At 40.5% G+C, this 19,183-nt stretch overlaps 1 protein-coding gene across 1 annotated transcript; it reads left to right on the plus strand.

The window, feature by feature from the left end:
• Window positions 1-979: 979 nt before the first annotated feature.
• Window positions 980-8,959, plus strand: tmem218 (transmembrane protein 218; the record flags this gene model as incomplete). Its single annotated transcript, XM_083987079.1, has 3 exons — window positions 980-1,089; window positions 2,078-2,180; window positions 8,825-8,959. The coding sequence occupies 3 exons, from the start codon at window positions 980-982 to the stop codon at window positions 8,957-8,959; spliced, it is 348 nt and encodes a 115-aa protein (XP_083843205.1).
• Window positions 8,960-19,183: the final 10,224 nt, after the last annotated feature.

Genomic DNA, 19,183 nt, shown 5'->3' on the forward strand with positions numbered 1-19,183 from the left:
AGAGAGAAAATAAGTAAATCAAAATGCAGGTAGATTCTGGTGAATTATAATCGTTACATGGGGATATCCTTTATTTTTTTGTGAAATGTTACATAATGGGTTCTCTGTGTAAACGAGGAGCTTTTTAAACCATCAGGACGCTCTTTACAAAACCAATGGAATAAGGTCAAACTAGGCTATTTCAGCACAGTCTACTTACTAAATTAGTAATGCGGTTTCTTTCAAGACAGTCGTTTCTTTTTTTTTCTCACTGTTTATCTGTGTATGTTCCTCCATGTGTCTGTGGTGCAGTCCACTGCTTTCTCACTGGTTCCAGCCGTAAAGCAGCTCTGGGATCAGACTCTTACCTGGTGCTGCTGAGGAAAAACCCGGGAACACGATGTGGGCACGAGAGTGTGTTTTTAAAAGTAGTTAGCCTATAAAAACAGCTTTCCGGGGGACAAAGAGGAAACTTTGACCGTAAAACTATCGTAATGCACCAGGACTGTTTAAAGTTTAGGACAGAGAGGACATACTATACAACATGAGGCCATTATGACGGTAAAAGAGGACGGAGATGCTGAAGCTCTGTTGTTTATCATCCTCCTCTATGAGTCTCGGCTTTCAAGTAACGACGCGTTTGATTGGCTCGACCCGAGTTCGTCTAGCCAATCACAGTGCAGTTTGCGGTTACCAGGAAGCAGAGGACGCCATGGAGAGGCTTCATCTAGCTAAGTGATAACTCGAGTGATAAACAGTTATTATAGGCTGTGAACAAAACTGCAAAGCGAACACCACAGTGTTTTTTGTTTGTTCGTTTAGCTTAGCATGCAGCTGCCTCAACACAGCAGTGCTAGTAGGGAAAGCTAACTCACAGACACAGTGGTGGTGTGGTTACAGTTAGCATCATAGCTACGTTAGCCTGTATATTCCCCGCTTAAGCGACTACCTGCTATATCTGTCGAGGAAACTTCCCTGAAACTCAACTCGCTGACTAAAAATGGCCAGCACCGTGTTGGGCGTCGGTACGGGCGTCGTCGTCGTTGCGGTCATTTGGATTTCGGCTCTGGTGTTCGGGGCGATGCTGCTGAGAGCATCTGGATCCGCGAAGTGAGTGAGGACAGAGACCGCAGCACGTAAACATACACAGTACAACACACTGTTTATACAAGTCGACCAGGAAAAGTCAGATTTGTGAATCAGTCAGTGACTCAGTGCTGTGATGCTTTATCCACATGAATGCTGGTTATGTTTGTGATGTGACGTGGAAAAACTATTACTACTACTAGTAGTAGTGAGGTTTTCCATAACATGGTCCTGGTGGTCGTGATTCATCAAATAACCCTGTATTACAGTTAACTGCCAAAAACGTAATGTGTCACATATTCCTGCTGACCACAGTGGTGTCATGTGGGGAGGGGGATTTACAGGAATATGAATTATAAGGAAATTTACTCAATGAGTTTCAAACTGAATAGTGGATCATAGATGATAAAAAACACCATTGGCTAATGTTTTGGCAGTTAAGTGAATTGATTGTAGGTCAATATTTATGAGACACTGGGCTGAATTTCTCACAGAAATATGTATATTTCTCATAAAAGCCACATTTCTTACCACAGAAATATTATATATACTACGAGAGAGTGTCAGAAATTCAAGATTCTTTATTTGCCACATGCATAATCATAGTGGACACTTACAACAAGCAGTGAAATGAAGTCCTGACTACCCCCCAAGACTGTGCTGCCCCCCAAGTAGTAAATTAAGTTGTAATAGCAATAGTAGTGGTAGTAGTTTTTGCATTCCCTGTGAATTAATATCTGTGCACCTGCTTTCCTTCAGAGCCTCACACTGAGGTAATCAGTAATTGTGTATTGTTGTGTGGAATCCAAGGTAACAGCAAACATTGTCCAATAGTAGTAAAGTTTAAATGGGGTGAAACACTGTGCTATTATTTAACTTGTTTGGCAACTTAAATACTTAAAAATAGAGTGGAACAGTTCCGATTGGTGTTTAACCCTAGGTGTAACATGAAATCAGTGGATCTTTATGTTTCACCTGTGCATCTATGTATGTGTGTTTATTTTCTTACCAGGTTAGGAGTTATCCCTCTTTTCCTCCTGGCTCTCACCATCACTCTGGTACTGGTGTTCTTCCCTCGCAGCCCGGAGACAGCCCCCCCTTTCAAAGAAATAGAGGTAAATTCTTCCCAGTGGTCTCACACACCTGTCCACACACTTACAAGCTCAAATACTCAAACTAATATGTCAATAGGCTGTGCATTGACCATATCAGCAGAGCAGCTTCTCCTTAGTATATTGTACTACATCAAAATGCAAATACACCATTAACATGTTTGTATTTGAGAATGTGTTTTAAAAAGCAAATAACTGGGTTTAATAGGTGTTAACACAATAAGTTGACATTTCCCTGCATGAAGAGGCAATTCAAAATTCTACTGCAGCCAAAGCCATGATAATAAAAGCTCCCGCCATGATTACATCAGACCATTTACTGCAAAACACAGACGTGTGTTGTTTTCGTGTGTTATTGTGGCTGGTGCACAATGGCTGACTAATGTACTTCAGTTGGAAATAAAAGCAGGCCTGGGATGTTTTTTTTTTTGTGAGGCCAATTGACTTTGATTACCCCCAAATGTTTTCAGCGCAGCGACCACTGAGTAAAAAATGAGGATTCTACAGCCCACAAATAAACAAGTAAATCTGGCTAAGTGGCTATGTCATGCTCCCAAATCCTCTATTTAATCACATATGCGGTATTGTCTATGTAAGAACGGTAAATTAGATAATACTAGTGTCTCATTCATGCACATCAAAGATTACAATAGAAAAAGAACAGATATGCAATCAGAGAAACTATTATATATTGTGATCATGTGCTGTAATTGTTCTCCTGTATTCATATTGACTGAGGATATACTGTATTGGCTCTGCTTAATTTCAATTCATTGAAGTGCATACAAGCAATCTTTCACATATAAAACCTTAACGCTGATATAAGCCCGTATTCACCGTATAGTGTGCCTGTACGTAGCATGTGTCATCGTGTGTGCACTTCTGTGTGTGTGCTTGTCGTAAAGGCCTGTTCTGCTTTATCTTAGTCCAACAGCAACACAGAACAAACACTCCCCCATGTTGCCTCTGGGTCGTGCCAATAAGCCGGCCAGATCTGCCAAGCAAGCTGCCACCCCATAGAAATAGCAGAGCAGAGCCCCGTCCTGGCCGGCTCACATTTTATAGCCTTTGTGCAAAGGCAGATACCAGACCAGCAACACAGAGAGGCAGCAAAATGCACCTACTTGGATTTCTGTACAAGGAAAATTAACCCCTCACTGGCTTTTAGGAATCGATTCCAATGTTTACTGGAGGTTACGTATGAAGCCCTTTGATATAAAGACACTTTATGACATGAGAAAAAAGGGAACATCGCTCATTTGTTTGGTTTATTTAGAGTTCTCCAGCTTTATTAGACGACAAGAGGCTTTTATTGTTACAACATTACAATGCAAAATATTCAATTTAGAGAGGAGCTCACATGAACTGATTCTTGTTTGTGTTTTGCTCATTCTAGAAGGTGTTTGTTTAATTGAACAGAAAATAACTTTTTGTTATAGAAAATTGTCTTTATCCCATCCAGGAAAACATCACAAGTCACACACACACATTTACCAAAAAAAAAATGACAGTTTAAATTCTCCAAGTGGTAAAACGAAATGCACAAAAAAAATAATAATAATAATAACTTGAAATGAAATAAAAAAAGATTAAATTGAGTCTCTAAGAACTGAGTAAGTCTGTTGCCTGTGGGATAAATGACGAAGCCAGAGGCAACATGTAGCACCGGAGCTCAGCGTCTTAAATCTTGGAAACAGAGGATGTGAGAGCTCCTCTGTGGCTCACCTTTGATATTTTAAACTGGAATAAAATAGTAGCATACATTATTACAATATAACCCTCATCTGTGTGGTCAGATATAGTGTTTGAATAAGAGTAAGGCAGAAAACAGCATCAATCAGGACCGTGATGCTTCGTATTCACATCATGGTTCGGTGTTGACTAATTTTTTTTTAAGACCTGAAAACTTACTTGCAAGCAGGGAGAGATTGTGTGTGTGAGTGTGTGTGTGAGTGTAAGTGCATGTGTGTGGGTGGCTGTAGACTGTGAAGAAATGTCTAACCCCTTGCTGTTAAACAAAAGTAAAATAACATAGTGCCAATTAAGCCAGTCCCAGACTAGTAGTAGGGGGGTGGTAGTGGTTTATACCAGACCCCCCCCCCCCACCACCACCTCTGCTCTCTCACCCCTCCTCCACCCACCCGCCTGCCTGCCTGCTCCCACCCGTGCGCTCAATGGCACATTAATAAAACATGGCCCACACTTTGGGTTCCAGCTTACTGCGTAATTGGCAAATTAAAAAGTGAGATGTGTTAAATGCATCCATAAGAGACAGCATACATCATCCCCACCTCTCCCAGACACCGGCACATTTCTACACACACACACACACACACACATTGCACACACACACACACACATACACCTACTCTCATTCCACAACAGTTCCTGTGAAATCTCTCTTTAGTCAGCAGTAGGGTTGCTGCTCTTCTGGTATTATCTGGCTTAAGGGCGTTTTTTTTCTCAGTTTGTATTTGCCAATTCATGAGTGGCTCATGATCTAAATATTAACAGAGAACCTAGAGCCATCAATGAAGTGTTGCTTAAATCTATTGATGGTGATGTATAAACTTTTCACCTCACCTAACTTAGAAAAAGCTGCAGCGAAGTGCTGTTCCCTACCAGTAAGACATCTAGATAAGAAACGGTTAAAGGGATAGTACTACATTTGGCAAATTGGCCCATTGCCATAATCCCTATATTCTTAGCAGTACGTTTGTTACCTTTATTTGTCGGTGCAAGCTATTTTTAGAACGACGGAGCAGAGCCGTGAGCTGCTCAGAGCTACGCTACAGAGGCTAATGGGATTTCTTGGTTTCCCTCATCAAACTCATCAAATACACAATCCAACAACTCCAAAACGCTCTGGTGGACAAGTTGTGATCTGCACATTCACCACGCTATGAGATAATAATGGAACTTTACGAGACGGAGTTTTGGAGTTGTTGGATTGTGTATTTGATGAGTTTGATGAGGGAAACCAAGAAATCCCATTAGCCTCTGTAGCGTAGCTCTGAGCAGCTCGCCGCTCTGCTCTGCTGTTCTAAAAATAGCTTGCACCGACAATTAAAGGTAACGAACCTACTCCTAAAACTATAGGAATTATAGCAATGGGCCAATTTGCCAAAATGTTGAACTATCCCTTTGAGAACCTGGAATCAGCATCTAGAATCCAGGAGCTGTGAGAGATAACAGTGGAAAAACAACAAATGTGCCGTGTCAGTCCCTGAAATGTACAGGTAGTGTATTCCTGCCTGAATCAATTACCACTGCTTGGCTTTATGTTCGAGCTTGTAGCCAGGTGTGAAAGGCAGCGCTGACACCAGCTTTGATAGTCAGGTCATGGTGCAGTTGTAGTCAGCAGATACTGATAGAGATGTGCCACTTCTCTCCCCGTGCTTCGGATAATTCAACTCGGATTCGGTTGGTGCCAAGTAGTGATCCATTACCGGTTCTCATGTTTCTCTCTCTCTGGGAATTGGCTGGGATATTTTTTTTTCTATGAGTGAGATAATAAGGCTGTACTCATTACCTCTTACCTTTGAAGTGGAGATGTTCATACAAAGACTGTATCGCTTGTCTATTTGAATTTAATGACGTTCTCGAGACAAAAGACTGAGAAGAGTTATTTAAAAAGGATCAGTCACATCTACCTGGTCTACATTTATTAAGTATGATTGTACTGGCATATGCTCAATGTGTTGCTACTTTTTAAATGTAGTTTCACCAGCAAGGACCATACCACAGCAGTGTGGATGGATGGAATTAAGACATTGAGGATGGGTGGATACAGTACCTGGAATGAGACATGGAAGGGTATGCACTGGTTGAATAGAGATGTATGGGGGAAGGGAGGGAGGGAAGGATGGAGGGATGAGAGAAGGGATGATCAGAGAGAGGGATGTGGTTAGAAGGTGCCTGGGTAGGGTAGAAGTGGGAGGTGGGTGGAGAAGTCCGAGGCAAACGGAGGAAGAAGAGGTTGACCAGGTGTATTGGCTAGTGAGTAGAGGTGTGCCTAAGTTAACTCTATATTTTATACAGTATATATTCACACAATGCAGTAAATATACAAGACAGTGAAAACAAAGCCATCAGTGTGTGTATCAAGTACCCCATTTCCATCTGGCATTAACATGTGTTTTCAGAGATCAGATTGCAATCAGATAGTGCTTGACCACATGAAAGTACACACATGGAGGACGGATTGTGATCCAATCGGCCAAACCACCTCCGAATGTGGTCAGGGACGCACTGTGACCACATTGAACACGAGTGTAAACGGTAATGCCTCCTGTAATACTTCTAATATTTAATTTTTAATTTAGCCATGCAAATATGTGATTGGATCACAATGTGGACACTGGAGACGCATATTAATGCAGGTGTAAATGCTGTCCGGTCAGATTGTATCCAGATACAATCTGGATATGAGACGCATGTTAATGCCAGGTGTAAACGGGGTGATGGAGTGAGGGAACAGGCTCAGTGAAAAGCAACATGCTTCTTTATTCCTGCCTGCATTCTTATCAACCACCAAATCAATCAATCATTCATAATTCACACCTTCAGTAGTAGCTCCGTAAACCATTACTTTTGAAACCAGAACTATACTGTTTAATTTGTATGCATGAAAAACATCTTACTGTTTATGTTAACTTTAAGAATGAATATCAAACTATAGAAACCGCTTGAATGCATGTGTGATGCAGTTGTCACCACTCTCTGGGTTCAAATCCCAGACTTGGGGCCCTTCTGGGTGGCTTCTCTCCTGGTTCTCCAGCTTCCTCCCATGCACACTTAGGTTGATGTGTGGCTCTAAATTGACCGTAGCTGTGAATGTGTGTGTGCGTGTTGCCCTGCGATAGACTGGAGACCAGTCCTGGGTGTATCCCGCCCTCGCTCTGTTTCGGCTGGGACTGGCTTGATGGATGAACGGTGAATGCAAATTGAAGCGAGAGTGAGAGCAGGTCACAGGAGAGTCATTTAATCATTTTTCTGCTATTTCTCTCTACCACGCAGAACCCAACATGTGCATAGCGTGTACAAGTAGTTTGTTTATGTCACTTTCACAACAGATATAACAGCAGGTCTGCTCAGAGTTCGGCAATTGATCATTACTAGACGATCATAAATTAGATCTAGCTGTGTACTATTGAAGGCAAATGAGCAAGATTATCTCAAAAATAAGCCAACTAAAGGGCAAAGTCGTACATTAGTGTCCAGTCACAAACTTTGGCCTGGATGCATTCAAAATGCTTTAGTATAACATTAGTTTTTTTATACCAATGTTATTAAACCCATCCCAAAAAGAAAATGACCATACATAATTTAACTTTGTAATAGTTTTATTTTGATATCCAGTCTCCTAACTCAATGGTTCTGAAAGTGGGGTCCGGGAAACCCAATATGTCCCCTTGAACCCCCTTGAAGAGGGTTTTTCTAGAATTCTTTTTTTTTTTTTTTTTTAGAATTTTTACCACTTTTTCTAGAATTTTTTTAAAACTTTGTATTTATTTATTTTTTTAATCTTACCCCTTTTTTTCCAGAAAATTCTCTACAATATTTCCAAAAATTCATGCCATCGGCCCTAATTTGAACGTTTACTGAAAAAGTAATGTTCTTCAGTCTCAGAATAAGTATTTGTGTCTGGTGTTTGCTTCAAATGTTTGTCTAATTTGTGTCAATTTAGCGCTCCTTGATGTAAAACAGTTTGAGAACCATTGTCCTAACTCACCAAAACATGTTTATGTGAATAAACAGCAAGTCATCACCATTATTAGATCTAGGGTGAAGTTTCCTGCATGCTGATTGGCTAACTCACACTGATGAGATTTACTCATTTACTCCACACATAGCAGAATGTGGTATGAAGCAACACGGCATTTCTCAATTCTCATCAAATCAAACCTTGGTCGTTTGGTCAGTCCATATTAGTTCAAAACCCAGCGATACACAAACTGATGCTGCTGTATACTGTGTTGACTTAAAGTTCTTCTATACTGAACACTGATGTAGTTTTTAGTAGAGTTCAGATGCCTTGTTGGAATCTCTTAAAAATGTCATCTACTCCCCCTTCAAGAAAAATCTATAACCTATGAATATGCAAATATTTTTCATTTCAAAGCTTTCACTCGACTCGAAGAGATGGCAGAAACTAAAATGCCTGTCATCTCGTCAACTTGTTTTAAGTTCACAAATCACGTAACCGCGGTCGGTCTCAAAAGGGATGGTGATATCCCAGAATCCTGCTGGTGAAACTAAGACTTAAGGTGAGTACAGAGAGAGACTTTCCCTGTCAGCTTAATGAACAAGAAAAGAGTCTTTTATACTGAAACTCTGCACATACATCACACATGAGCAGTGAAACTCACACGTCTAATTGAAGTAGCAGTGAGAAAAAAACACGCTTTAAGTAGTTGAAATTTTTGAAGGTAACAAGTCAGTGTACAGTATGTGTGCAGAATTCTTTCACTGCCTCTGCACTACGGCTTTGTGAAAGCTCTCTGGTGACATCTAGTGGCTGAGGGAGGAAATGCTGAACTCACGAGAGATGCTTTTTCCACCACACTTGGTACTGCTGACCTGATACACATGCTTTTGGCGTGTAGTTATGAAGAACCTCTCTCTCTCTCTGTTTTGCTCTACAGATAGTGGACACTTTGTTCATCGGCCGTTACGTGCTGCTGGCGGTGGTGAGCGCCGTCTTCCTGGTGGCGTTCTTCATGCTGCTCCCCTTTCACTTCCTGGAGCCTGTCTACGCCAAGGCCTTAAGAACTCACTAGAGCTGCCAGGGTCAGAGTTGGCAGCGGGATCACGTCGCTGAAGTATACAACTTAAGAACAAAACAGGCCCTGGCACGGGAGGACGGTGGGGGTGGGCCCCTCTGGCTTCATGTGGAAACAGATTACAGAGTGCATCCCACACAGAAGCAGCAGGAGTGTTTTCTACATGGCCAGCAGTTTGCTTGTTGTTGACTGTTTACATACAACCGATACAAATGAGGTATCCAGCAGTAACTGTGTTGATTTATATTCTGTAAATTGACAGAAGTTAATTGACTACAGTACATGAGGATTAATTAGTTCTAATTCAAGTGTGGAACCCACAAAATAGCAAACATCGAAATACTGCATTCTCCATTTTCCTCCTGAATCACTGACAAGGTGAGGAAACAAGTGGTGCTGTTAGTGATATACACACCTAACACAGTGACTCAATGCAGTATGTGAATGTTGTTCTGACGCCTGGAGATGTGTCACTATGTCTTCGGCTGGACTGACTGATGAACAGTATTAATATGTGGATTTTTTCGCCCTGTAGCTAATTTGAGTTATGCCAATAAATGCATAAATTCATACTCTCAGTGAGTCATTTTTCAGCAACTGACAATTCATATATTAACACTTAATGCATTATTGAATGTATCTACAGTGCTGGTTATAAATGGTGAGATTTTCCACTGTTTCAGGTCATGATGTCATTGTAATTGCCCTTTTAAATTGTGGTGAAAAGCTAAAAATGGATTGAAGAAATCAATTTTGCTCAGGGTGTCAACAGACACTGTTGAGGCACTTCAGATAAACTTGTGTCTTCTGTTTAGTTTTTTTTAGTTTTTTATTTATTAATCTAGGTTTTTTTTCGTGTGATGCTCTGGTCTCGTCCACCAAAGTTGAATTCATGTTTTAGAAATGTATGAGTTAAAAGTAGATGCCAAAATGTAAAGCATTTGTTGAAATATTTTGAGAAAGATTACGAATTTTGTTTTATAGTGTTTTGTTTTTTTTTTTTTTTAATGAAAGAGCTTGAGCTCTGCAGTAAATGATGACAGTGGTATCTGATACTATTATGTATCTGACAAAAGTGACTTTCTCTGTTTTAAACACTTGGCATTCATTAAGCAACAGTGGTTATTAGATGTGGTGTTTGCGTAAGAGGCATTACTCTGAGTTGTATCATTTGTCTATAGTTTGACCGGATGGAAATACCCTCTTTATGTTTTAAGGGCCAGAAGATTGATGAGCCTTAGTCCAAATCTACCAGTACCTCTAAAGCTTGCTTTAATTGACATGTTGTAGCTATCTCGTTAGTTAGTTAAGTCCATAAAACAACAGCAGTAATTGACAAGCTTTGACATTCAGGTTGTGTGTAACCAGAAGTTTGAGGGTGCTTCATACGTATCTTTCTTCAGAGAAAAGCTTCTGAGAGGCTAAACGCATCATTGTGTTTGGCCATTGTGCGCTGCTATTCTATATTCTGGTTCCACATTTTTGCCAGGCATTGAGTCATATCCCGCGCTGTGCTGTCATTATTTTTGACAAACACAAGCGCTGCATTCACATGCGCTGATGCCGATTCCACGGGGTATAACTAAGCAGATGATTCCACAGAGACTAATGAGCTTTTGCAGTCTAGAGGCCCAATTATAAACACTTGCCACCCTCCCACCTCCATTTTAAAAGTGTGAAGCCCGAGGAGACGTGGAGTGGAATTCCAACCAGGATGATGAAAGAGAATCTAATGAATCAAAACCAATCCTATTAGTTCCGGCCCACATCTCCATACTGTGGCCCTTCTTCTTGCACAACAAACCACCACATGATTTCACACAAGCCGGGGAACTGGAGGATTTTCGACAGAGTGGGCTCGGGGATCTAAAACCTTTCAACCTGGAGGGACTTGTTGCCTGTAATTGACCGCATGATTACCGCAAAACATGATCTTAGCCCCCGCAGAAAGTGCCACTGAGAAACAAGTGGCTTTAAGGGGCACTGAAGGTTTACCTGGCAAAGAAAAAGATATAAACAGAAACTCTTTGGGTTGTTGGGAGGGGAGGGGGAAAAAATGGAACATTCTGCCTCAGTTTGTGTTTCACATTCACAGTGCGAACGATGGTTTCACCATCTGAAGTCTGAAAACTCAAGGTCTTTCCAATCCCTGAAGTCTGGGGTGTGGAAGATCTGATAGGATTCCTTGGCTTACTCTGTTCACACACTCTCTCCCACACTACCTCATCTTTGTAATCGTTCTCTCTCTCCCTCTATCCTTCCCTTATTTTATTCTTTTTTTTTGCTGCGAAACTCCATCTCTGGGGAGTGGGAAAATGAGCAGAACAAAGCGCGTGGGGGTTTGAGGATCATTTGGAAACTGGGAGCTGGAGTCTTTGTAGCGCAGCCAGCTGGACATATAAAGAGATGGGGGGGCGGGAGAGATAGAGAAAGAGAGAGCAATGCAAGGGCAAAGAGGTGTGAGCAGAAAGCTCAGTTTTTTTTTTTTTTGAAACCCCCGAGAGGGGACGGGGGTCCGCTCCTCTCTGGTAGATCCCTAGCTGCATTCAGATGCACTCAAGCAGAACTCCTGGCTTTCCATTCACATCCTCGGCCACCTCGCCCTCTGTTTGTGATATGGATACCGTGGTGGCGTCGCCGCCCCACACGGCTCCCACCCCAAATCCATTAAAGAAAGATCTCTCCGGGCAAAGTTGGTGCACTTATCCCATAAGAATGCCACTCAGTTCATGTTAAATCAAGCAGACAGCAATGTTTGCCGTCCTTTCAGAAAGTTTGGTAAATAAGACTTGACGAGTGCTCTGTGGGATGAAATCTAAAATGAACAAGGTAATTTTTAAATCCTGGCGCAGGCTTGAGTCAGATAAGGATTTATTAGGCAACAAGTGGAGGTTTAGGTTTCGCTAAGCGATGAATGGGATGGTGGTGGTAGGGTGAGGAAATGAACTGGGGCCTGGTCAAACTATGCAGTTTTGGTGCCAATGGGAGTTTTTTTCTCAGCGCTGCTTGTGCTCCATTATGTATACAGGGGGTTTTGGTGGTGGGGGTGCTATCATGGTTACTCACACTAGGGGGGCGAAATCCTCAAACTGAGATGCTGATGCTGCCTTGGCCTTTTACCTCTCTCTCTGCTGGCTCTCTGGGAGGATTTACCCTGAAGCCGTGGCTCTTGGTGGGGGGGGTGCGACGACAACGAAGGCCCAGATTAGAGGTTAGGCCGCTCACCAATAGCCCCTCCGCTGCTCGGACACGACGCCCCAGCGTGGGCCGCAGCTCTGCCCGATGGGGGGTTCCATTTTGACAGTACTGAGGACATGATTGACTATTGGGCAGGCTTAGAAAGGCAATGGCTAGCCACACTGATCAAAGACCACGGCCACAATGGTTGGAGCATGGGTGGCCACCACTGGTCCTCGGACCACGCTCAGTTGCCTGTGTGGTAATGGTCCAGCCTTAGGGCTGATCCAGGTACAGCAAAAAGAGCAGCAGTAACAATAGAGGAGGGATTTAAAATAGGAAATATTAATGCTAGCCTAATGCTAGGTAAGAGAAACATATTCCTCTGCTCTGTTTGAAGGTTGTGCATATAAATGATGATGATGATGATGAAGTACTCATACTGTTCAATTCCCTCCTGGCTTGTTAATAATGTGTGGCAAAATCTTCCTCATTTCATGTAAAGTAGATTCCAAAGTTAGTCCTTTAGCACACACGCCCTTCTCTCTGTGTGTTTCCTTGCTGAGCTGCTGTTACCTTGGACACAGTATCAAGAAACAACAGGATTTTAAATTCATGAAAACACAAGATTAAAATAAGACTAGATAAGAGTGTTTAGATTGTACGTAGCAGTTGGTAGCTCTTGTTTTGCAGTGAAGGAGAACTGTGGATTTTGCCCCTCCCCTGCTTTTATAACAGGATTATGGAAGAACCCTTTCAATGTAGGCTACTAATGGGGATATTGGTTTTGTACCAATAGGCTATACAAAAATACTGTGTAAATATAAAAAGTCAAATCATTTTGTCCATATTTTATTATGTATTTAACTATGTTAATTCATCTCGGCTATATTGTAAATGAGGTTACTCCTCAATATATCTCTGAGTTTAAATAAAGGTTTTGAAATGAACTGAAATGAATTCTGACTGAGATCAGGAGTACAACATATTTTAGCAATTCGTAATAACCTTTGCAAAATTATTGATAAGCCCCAAAAAATATTGGTCCAATAATCTCACCCCCTCAGACAACTCCAAAACATGTGAGCTTTAATACTGCAGCATGAATTATCCATATCTGGAAATATCTAACTGGGCTTTTAGACCAGTATAAAAGATGCATCATTCTGACTTGCATGAATGTTCTTATACAGCAGAATCAGTTTCTCAGTATGTGATACAAGATACGAGATTACTTTATTTGTCACATAGTACTATGTGACAAATAAAGTATACACAAGTCACAGAGTAACAAGTAGTGTAATGTCTCCTGGTTGCTCCTGGCCTTATAAATAGAATAAATAAGATACATATGAATAAAATAAAACAAATGTAAATAATGTAATTAAATATAATCTAAATAATGTAATGATGAATGAAAATACATGAAAGGGTGTGTGTGTATGTGTGTGTGCGTGTATATGTGTGTGTACACCAGTATTCAGGACATAGGACGCAAACAAAAGGGGAGTCAACTTTGTTCTACAACATCATTCTCACAGTTTATGAACATAGTTCAAGATCATTCACATGAGTTTGAATAAAAAATAAAAAATAGTCACCACAGGATTGATTAAACAAATCTCTGAGCTGCTAGACAGCAACATCACTTTTCATAATACTGTGTTGGTTTGCAGAACATACTCAGACAGCTATGATGATAGCTTGATCATAAATTGATCAAAATTACATAGACCTTTATTAGGTCTTGTATTAATAACATTGAAAACGGACCTAAGGCCTGTCTGCCTCATTTTAAAAGTCCCATAACTGTTGAACATGTCAGCCTCTATTGAGAAGTGTTTAATTACTTTGTATTTCTCACCTCGATGTTTCTTAATATCAACGGTGCGTTCACAAAGAAAACATTACACCATGAGCTATTTGTTTTAATTAATACAGTATGGAGCACATGGCACATGCCTTCCTCATAGGACTCACTAAACACAGTGATTCATGACATTAATAACGCTGGCATGTTAATGTTAGTGGGTCCTGCTGTAAAGTTAATATAGCAGCTGTGACTACCAACATTAATGAAGGTTCTGTTCTGTGTTTCATTAGGTCAGGTAAGTGAGCCAACATAGACAACAGGCCTTTTCCTCTGACCACATTCAGACAGTAGGAACAACAACAAAGTTTGGACAGTCACAGCATTGTGATTAGCTGTTTCAGTTTCATGATGGATCATTGTCACATTGTCAATTCTCAGTGGGTCAGAGCTGTTTTCAGTCAGGTTGGTACCACCAGACTTAATAAAGGTGTATCTATCAAGGTCTATCTAACATTTTGATCCATTTATGATCAAGGTTATATCATCATGGCTGTCTGAGGTGGATCAATTATCTACAAGCATTTTTTTTTTTGCTTCTTTGGGGTTCCCTTAGAGATACAGTACTTTATTCACCCCAAAGGAAATTCAAGGGTAGATACATCTAACTGTTTTACTGAATTACATTTTCTTAGTAAATAAATAAAAAACACCTGAATCTGAATCTGAATCATCTGAATAAAGTAGAATATGATGGAGGTCAGCAGTCTTCTCCTTGAACCAGACTAAGAGACCATTTAAAGGCTCAGGAAACCTTTGGAGTTGATCAGCTGATTAGAGTGTGATACCATTAGGTTACAATAGTGAACTTTTTCCACTATATTCTAATTGTCTACTGTCTGTAATTTTGGGTTTTCATGTAAGCCATAATCATTACAATTAAAATAAATAAAGATATATATACATATTTCAGTCTGTGTGTAATGTATTGAATCTGTACAATATCTGAGTTTCACTATTTCAATTGAGCTACTGAAATTAATTTATTGAGATGCACCTGCTGTATTCTGATAAGTGCTGTTGCTGTCTACTGAACTACTGAGCTTGGGAATGTGTTTAATCAATCCTGTGATGACCATTTTTATTTCTCTGATTGTTTTTTGTTATTTATTTTTGAATGATCTTGAACTATGATCACAGACTGTGAGATAATGATGTTGTAGAAAAAGTTGACTCCCCTTTTGTCTGCTTCCTATGGGAGAGCCATTATGATGTATGAGAGTCATACTGTGCAGACAGGCAGCTACAAATTTGCTTGGCTATAGTTGACTGGTGGGAGGTTGGTTGGGGAGTGTGTGTGTGTGTATGGGGGTGAGGGGTGTGTGAGGATTCTTCGGTCTGATAATTTATACTTAATTTTCAGAGAGAGGGCGAGAGAAATGTGGAATTTGGCAGAAGTTGCATTTTGATACAATTCAGCTAAAATACTTGAACACACATACATGTAAATGTGTCACGCTCATCTCATCCGTCTTACCGGCCGACGTTTGATTAATGAAAGTGATCTGACTCGGGGCAAACAGGCCTCTCTGTGTTGCCTCCCCCTTATTTCAACCTCCTTTTTGGACTCCCCCCTCCCCTAGACTGAGCCTTGTTTTCTGTCCCCCCCCTCCTCCTCTCCATCCCATGTTGAATGAATGGCACAGATGTTGTTGGACAAGACAGTACCCCTTGGTCCCCGTTCCCCTCACTATTCGCTCAGCATGAGGTCTGAAACTTGTTTTTTGATCATTGTTCCCCCCCCCCTCTCCCTAGCGTCTCTCCACCCTGAAGAAAAAAGGACCCAAAGAGGAGGGAGATGGGGAGAGCAGGAGCAGCCAAATTAAAGAGGGAGGGAAGAGGAGCTCACAGCCATGTCTGAGGAGTATGGAGAAAACACTGTTTCACTATATCCAAATAACCAGTGGTGCGTAGGGAAGGTCACAGGTTGAGTCTGGTGGAGTTTTGCTGAGGGGATGGAGGACACACAGGGGAGCTGATGTGATAAAAGTTCTGGTCTGGCATCCAGGAAGTGTGTGTGTGTGTGTGACTGACGTGGAGTGAAGATGCGGGTCGGTGCGTGGCTGCTCTGTGTGTCCTGGCTCTGCACTTGGGCAGAGTATTCACAGAGGTGCGTGTGCCAGGACATCTGTCCAAGCGCAGAGCCGCGACTGGACAAGAGGTCAAAGACCCGGGTCAAGGAGCATTTTCGTCACGGCACCGGACACCAGCACGTTCCTCACAGGAGCAGGCCGCACCGCAGGAAAGGTGAGCTCTCACCACACACCACACACCACACACATCACTCTGTTGTCATGCAAGACCTGTACACTTCAAGGTAAGTCAGACTTCTGATGCATCCCATCAGATATGATTCCAGCATAATTTACACACTGAAATTTACACTGATAACACATTTCAGGTGTTATCAGTTATTATTATTATTCATTTATTGACTGGTTGTATCACTGTTATGAGTGTATGAATTGACGTGTGCATTGACATTAAGCACTGTTTAAATTTTTGTTTTAACTGCTTTTTGTCCTAGGACAATTACCTGAATTATAAATAAAATGTATTTTATTAATATAATATTAATTTATTAATAAGATAATAACATGACTTTCCATATGGTGCCCCACAGTCCCAACTGCTGCATGTTTTAATAAAATATATAAAACCAAATTAATTTTTAACTTTTGAAATGCTTGAAATATTTACTTTTATTCTTCTCTGAATGTACAATATTGGAAAGAAGAAACTTCCCTTTGCCAAAAGATGAGCTCATACAAAGTTATGAAATACATTAATATTCATAATATTGTTTTACACCAAGTAGGAAAATATATTTATAAAATATATTTTATGTGAGACCCTAAACAGGTTAAACTCCCAGTTAAATAAACGTACCGCTTTGGAAATGTCATATGGTGCTGTCATAAATCCTAACAGTAAAAATCTGTTACATTCACCAAAAGCTGGATGCCAACCGCCGTAAAACTAAAAGAAGAAGAAGAAGAAGATCTGTTACATTCAATTATATTTTATATCAAGTGTTTTTGAAGATACTGAGCAGGGCTAATATGTCATGTTGACACTGTATTAGTCCAGAATTATCATAAGAAAATGCCATATCCTTTGGAATAAGTTATAGTAAGTCTGATTGTTCAGCTGTTAAAGTGCTGCAACGAAACCATCGCTCAGGAAAAACAAATGTTTGTAGTCAAATGAAAAATGTGTCCATGTGTCCTTTTGATGCTGTAGAGAAAACATCTAAAGCTATACTGTGACAGTCATTATCATTACACTGATCTGCTCACTTCTAAAGAGTTGTTTGCAAAAGACTTAAATGTGATGGAATGTAATGATGGCATGTCTATAGAAAAACTTAATTAATGCAATTAAGTTACGTCCCAAGCTGATATAGAGAACACACAGTGTATTTTCTTTTATAACTAACTCCAGCCGTCATTCATGACCACAGTTATTGTTTGTTCCTTTACCAAACCCTCAGAATTTACTCTGAAGTCACTTTTTTTTTGTCAGATTCCAGGCTGACACATTCTTTCTTCTTCTTATTGGGCCCCGCCCTCTCTGCCCACTCCTACACTTCTCCTGACCTTTGGTCCACAGCCTGAAAAAGGTTCCTTCCCTCACCACATCTCAGCCCAGCAACATTCCCATGAGTTGTGTTTAGCCGGGACTCATCCTTCATCCCTCTCTAAAGCCTTTGTTGCGGGCTGAAAGCTGGCCGATGCCGGGGCCATCAAGCCCAACTTGTTGGATCAATATAAACATCCATCACCTAGCCCCGGCTCTTTCTGAGCCTCACAATGAGCAGTTCACTAAACAATACTTTATTTATGTGCGCCATTGGGAGGAATGAACTCGTAGTAGTTCACTTATTTCTAGTCTGCTCTGTCTGTCTGTGATGGAAGGCTGTGAACACAGCGTCTTTTTTGTTTTCCTACACAAAGTTACTAGCTAAATTGCATTTTTTTTAACTAACTAATATTGGAGTTTTGTGGAACTTATTCACAAGTCTGTGCATGTGTCACCCATTAAAGTGCTTTTACAGTTGGTATACAAGAGAACAACATTAACATTTTGCACAAACAGGAAATCACACAATAAGCTACAAGGTCACACATGAGAATTTCCTCTTTAGAAGGACGTTAATAAAACATCAGCAAGAGAAAAGGTTTTCCACAGAAGTTTTCCGGAGGTTTTCTTTTTTTCCCAAAGTATTAAGAGATGTCACACAGCACTTGAAAAAACTACTTTATCTTCATTTATTTATTTTAATTTTCTAATTTTGAATTTGAAGTAGTGGCTCCATTTCCTATCCGCACCTCTTTTTATTTTATTTTATTTTTCATTTGTTTTATTTCTCTGACATTAGCACACTACACGCTGACTTGAGTATGAGTATTTTGTATTAATTGTGACACTTGTCAATACTTTTTTTTCCTGCTGAAGTTCAAGTAAATTCCTTTACAATGCTGTGACTTCAGATGATGTGATGAGGCAACTGTGAAGAAAAAAACTTTCTCATGTATCATTCAGCTCAAGTTAGACACTAAACTATCACACTGAGGCAAAACTCTACCAAGGTTGCTGGTGGAAAGACTTTGTGAAGTCACTGCATGAGTAATAGATAGGCTACAGTACATAATTTCCTTCGATTGTTTGGAAACAGGGGAGACTCTGAACTTCCTGTTGTATGACAGTGTTGACGGAGCCGCTGCTACAAATCACAAATTATGAAAGTCACATAAAACAAACAAACCAAAAAGAAAGAAATAGCCTATAGCAAGGGGGCAGAGTTTGATGTTGGCACCAGAATAGAATTGTCCATATTTTTTTTCTTTAGGCTATTTATTCACCTTAGGCAGCACTTGTTTGGAAGGCAGGTGAGCTGACCTCAATCTCCTTAGTTTGAAATCTTATATACAACTTGAGATATCATATGGTGCTTGAGAAACAACTTTTCTCAAACACTGACACTCTAATTTTGATTTTTTTTTTTCCCAGCATTGTCTGACCCTAAGAATTACAGAGTGTGAGCAATCTAAGGAGCTTTGGTGAATCTGTTCTAAACTGACTATTAAACATTGAATCTATAGCTTTCTCTCAATATGGATGCAAAGAAAACAGACAGTAGTTTTAGCTTGATTTTATAGCCCATTATATTG

The sequence above is a fragment of the Trachurus trachurus genome (assembly GCF_905171665.1).
Source record: "Trachurus trachurus genome assembly, chromosome: 14".
Classification (NCBI taxonomy): Eukaryota; Metazoa; Chordata; class Actinopteri; order Carangiformes; family Carangidae; genus Trachurus; species Trachurus trachurus.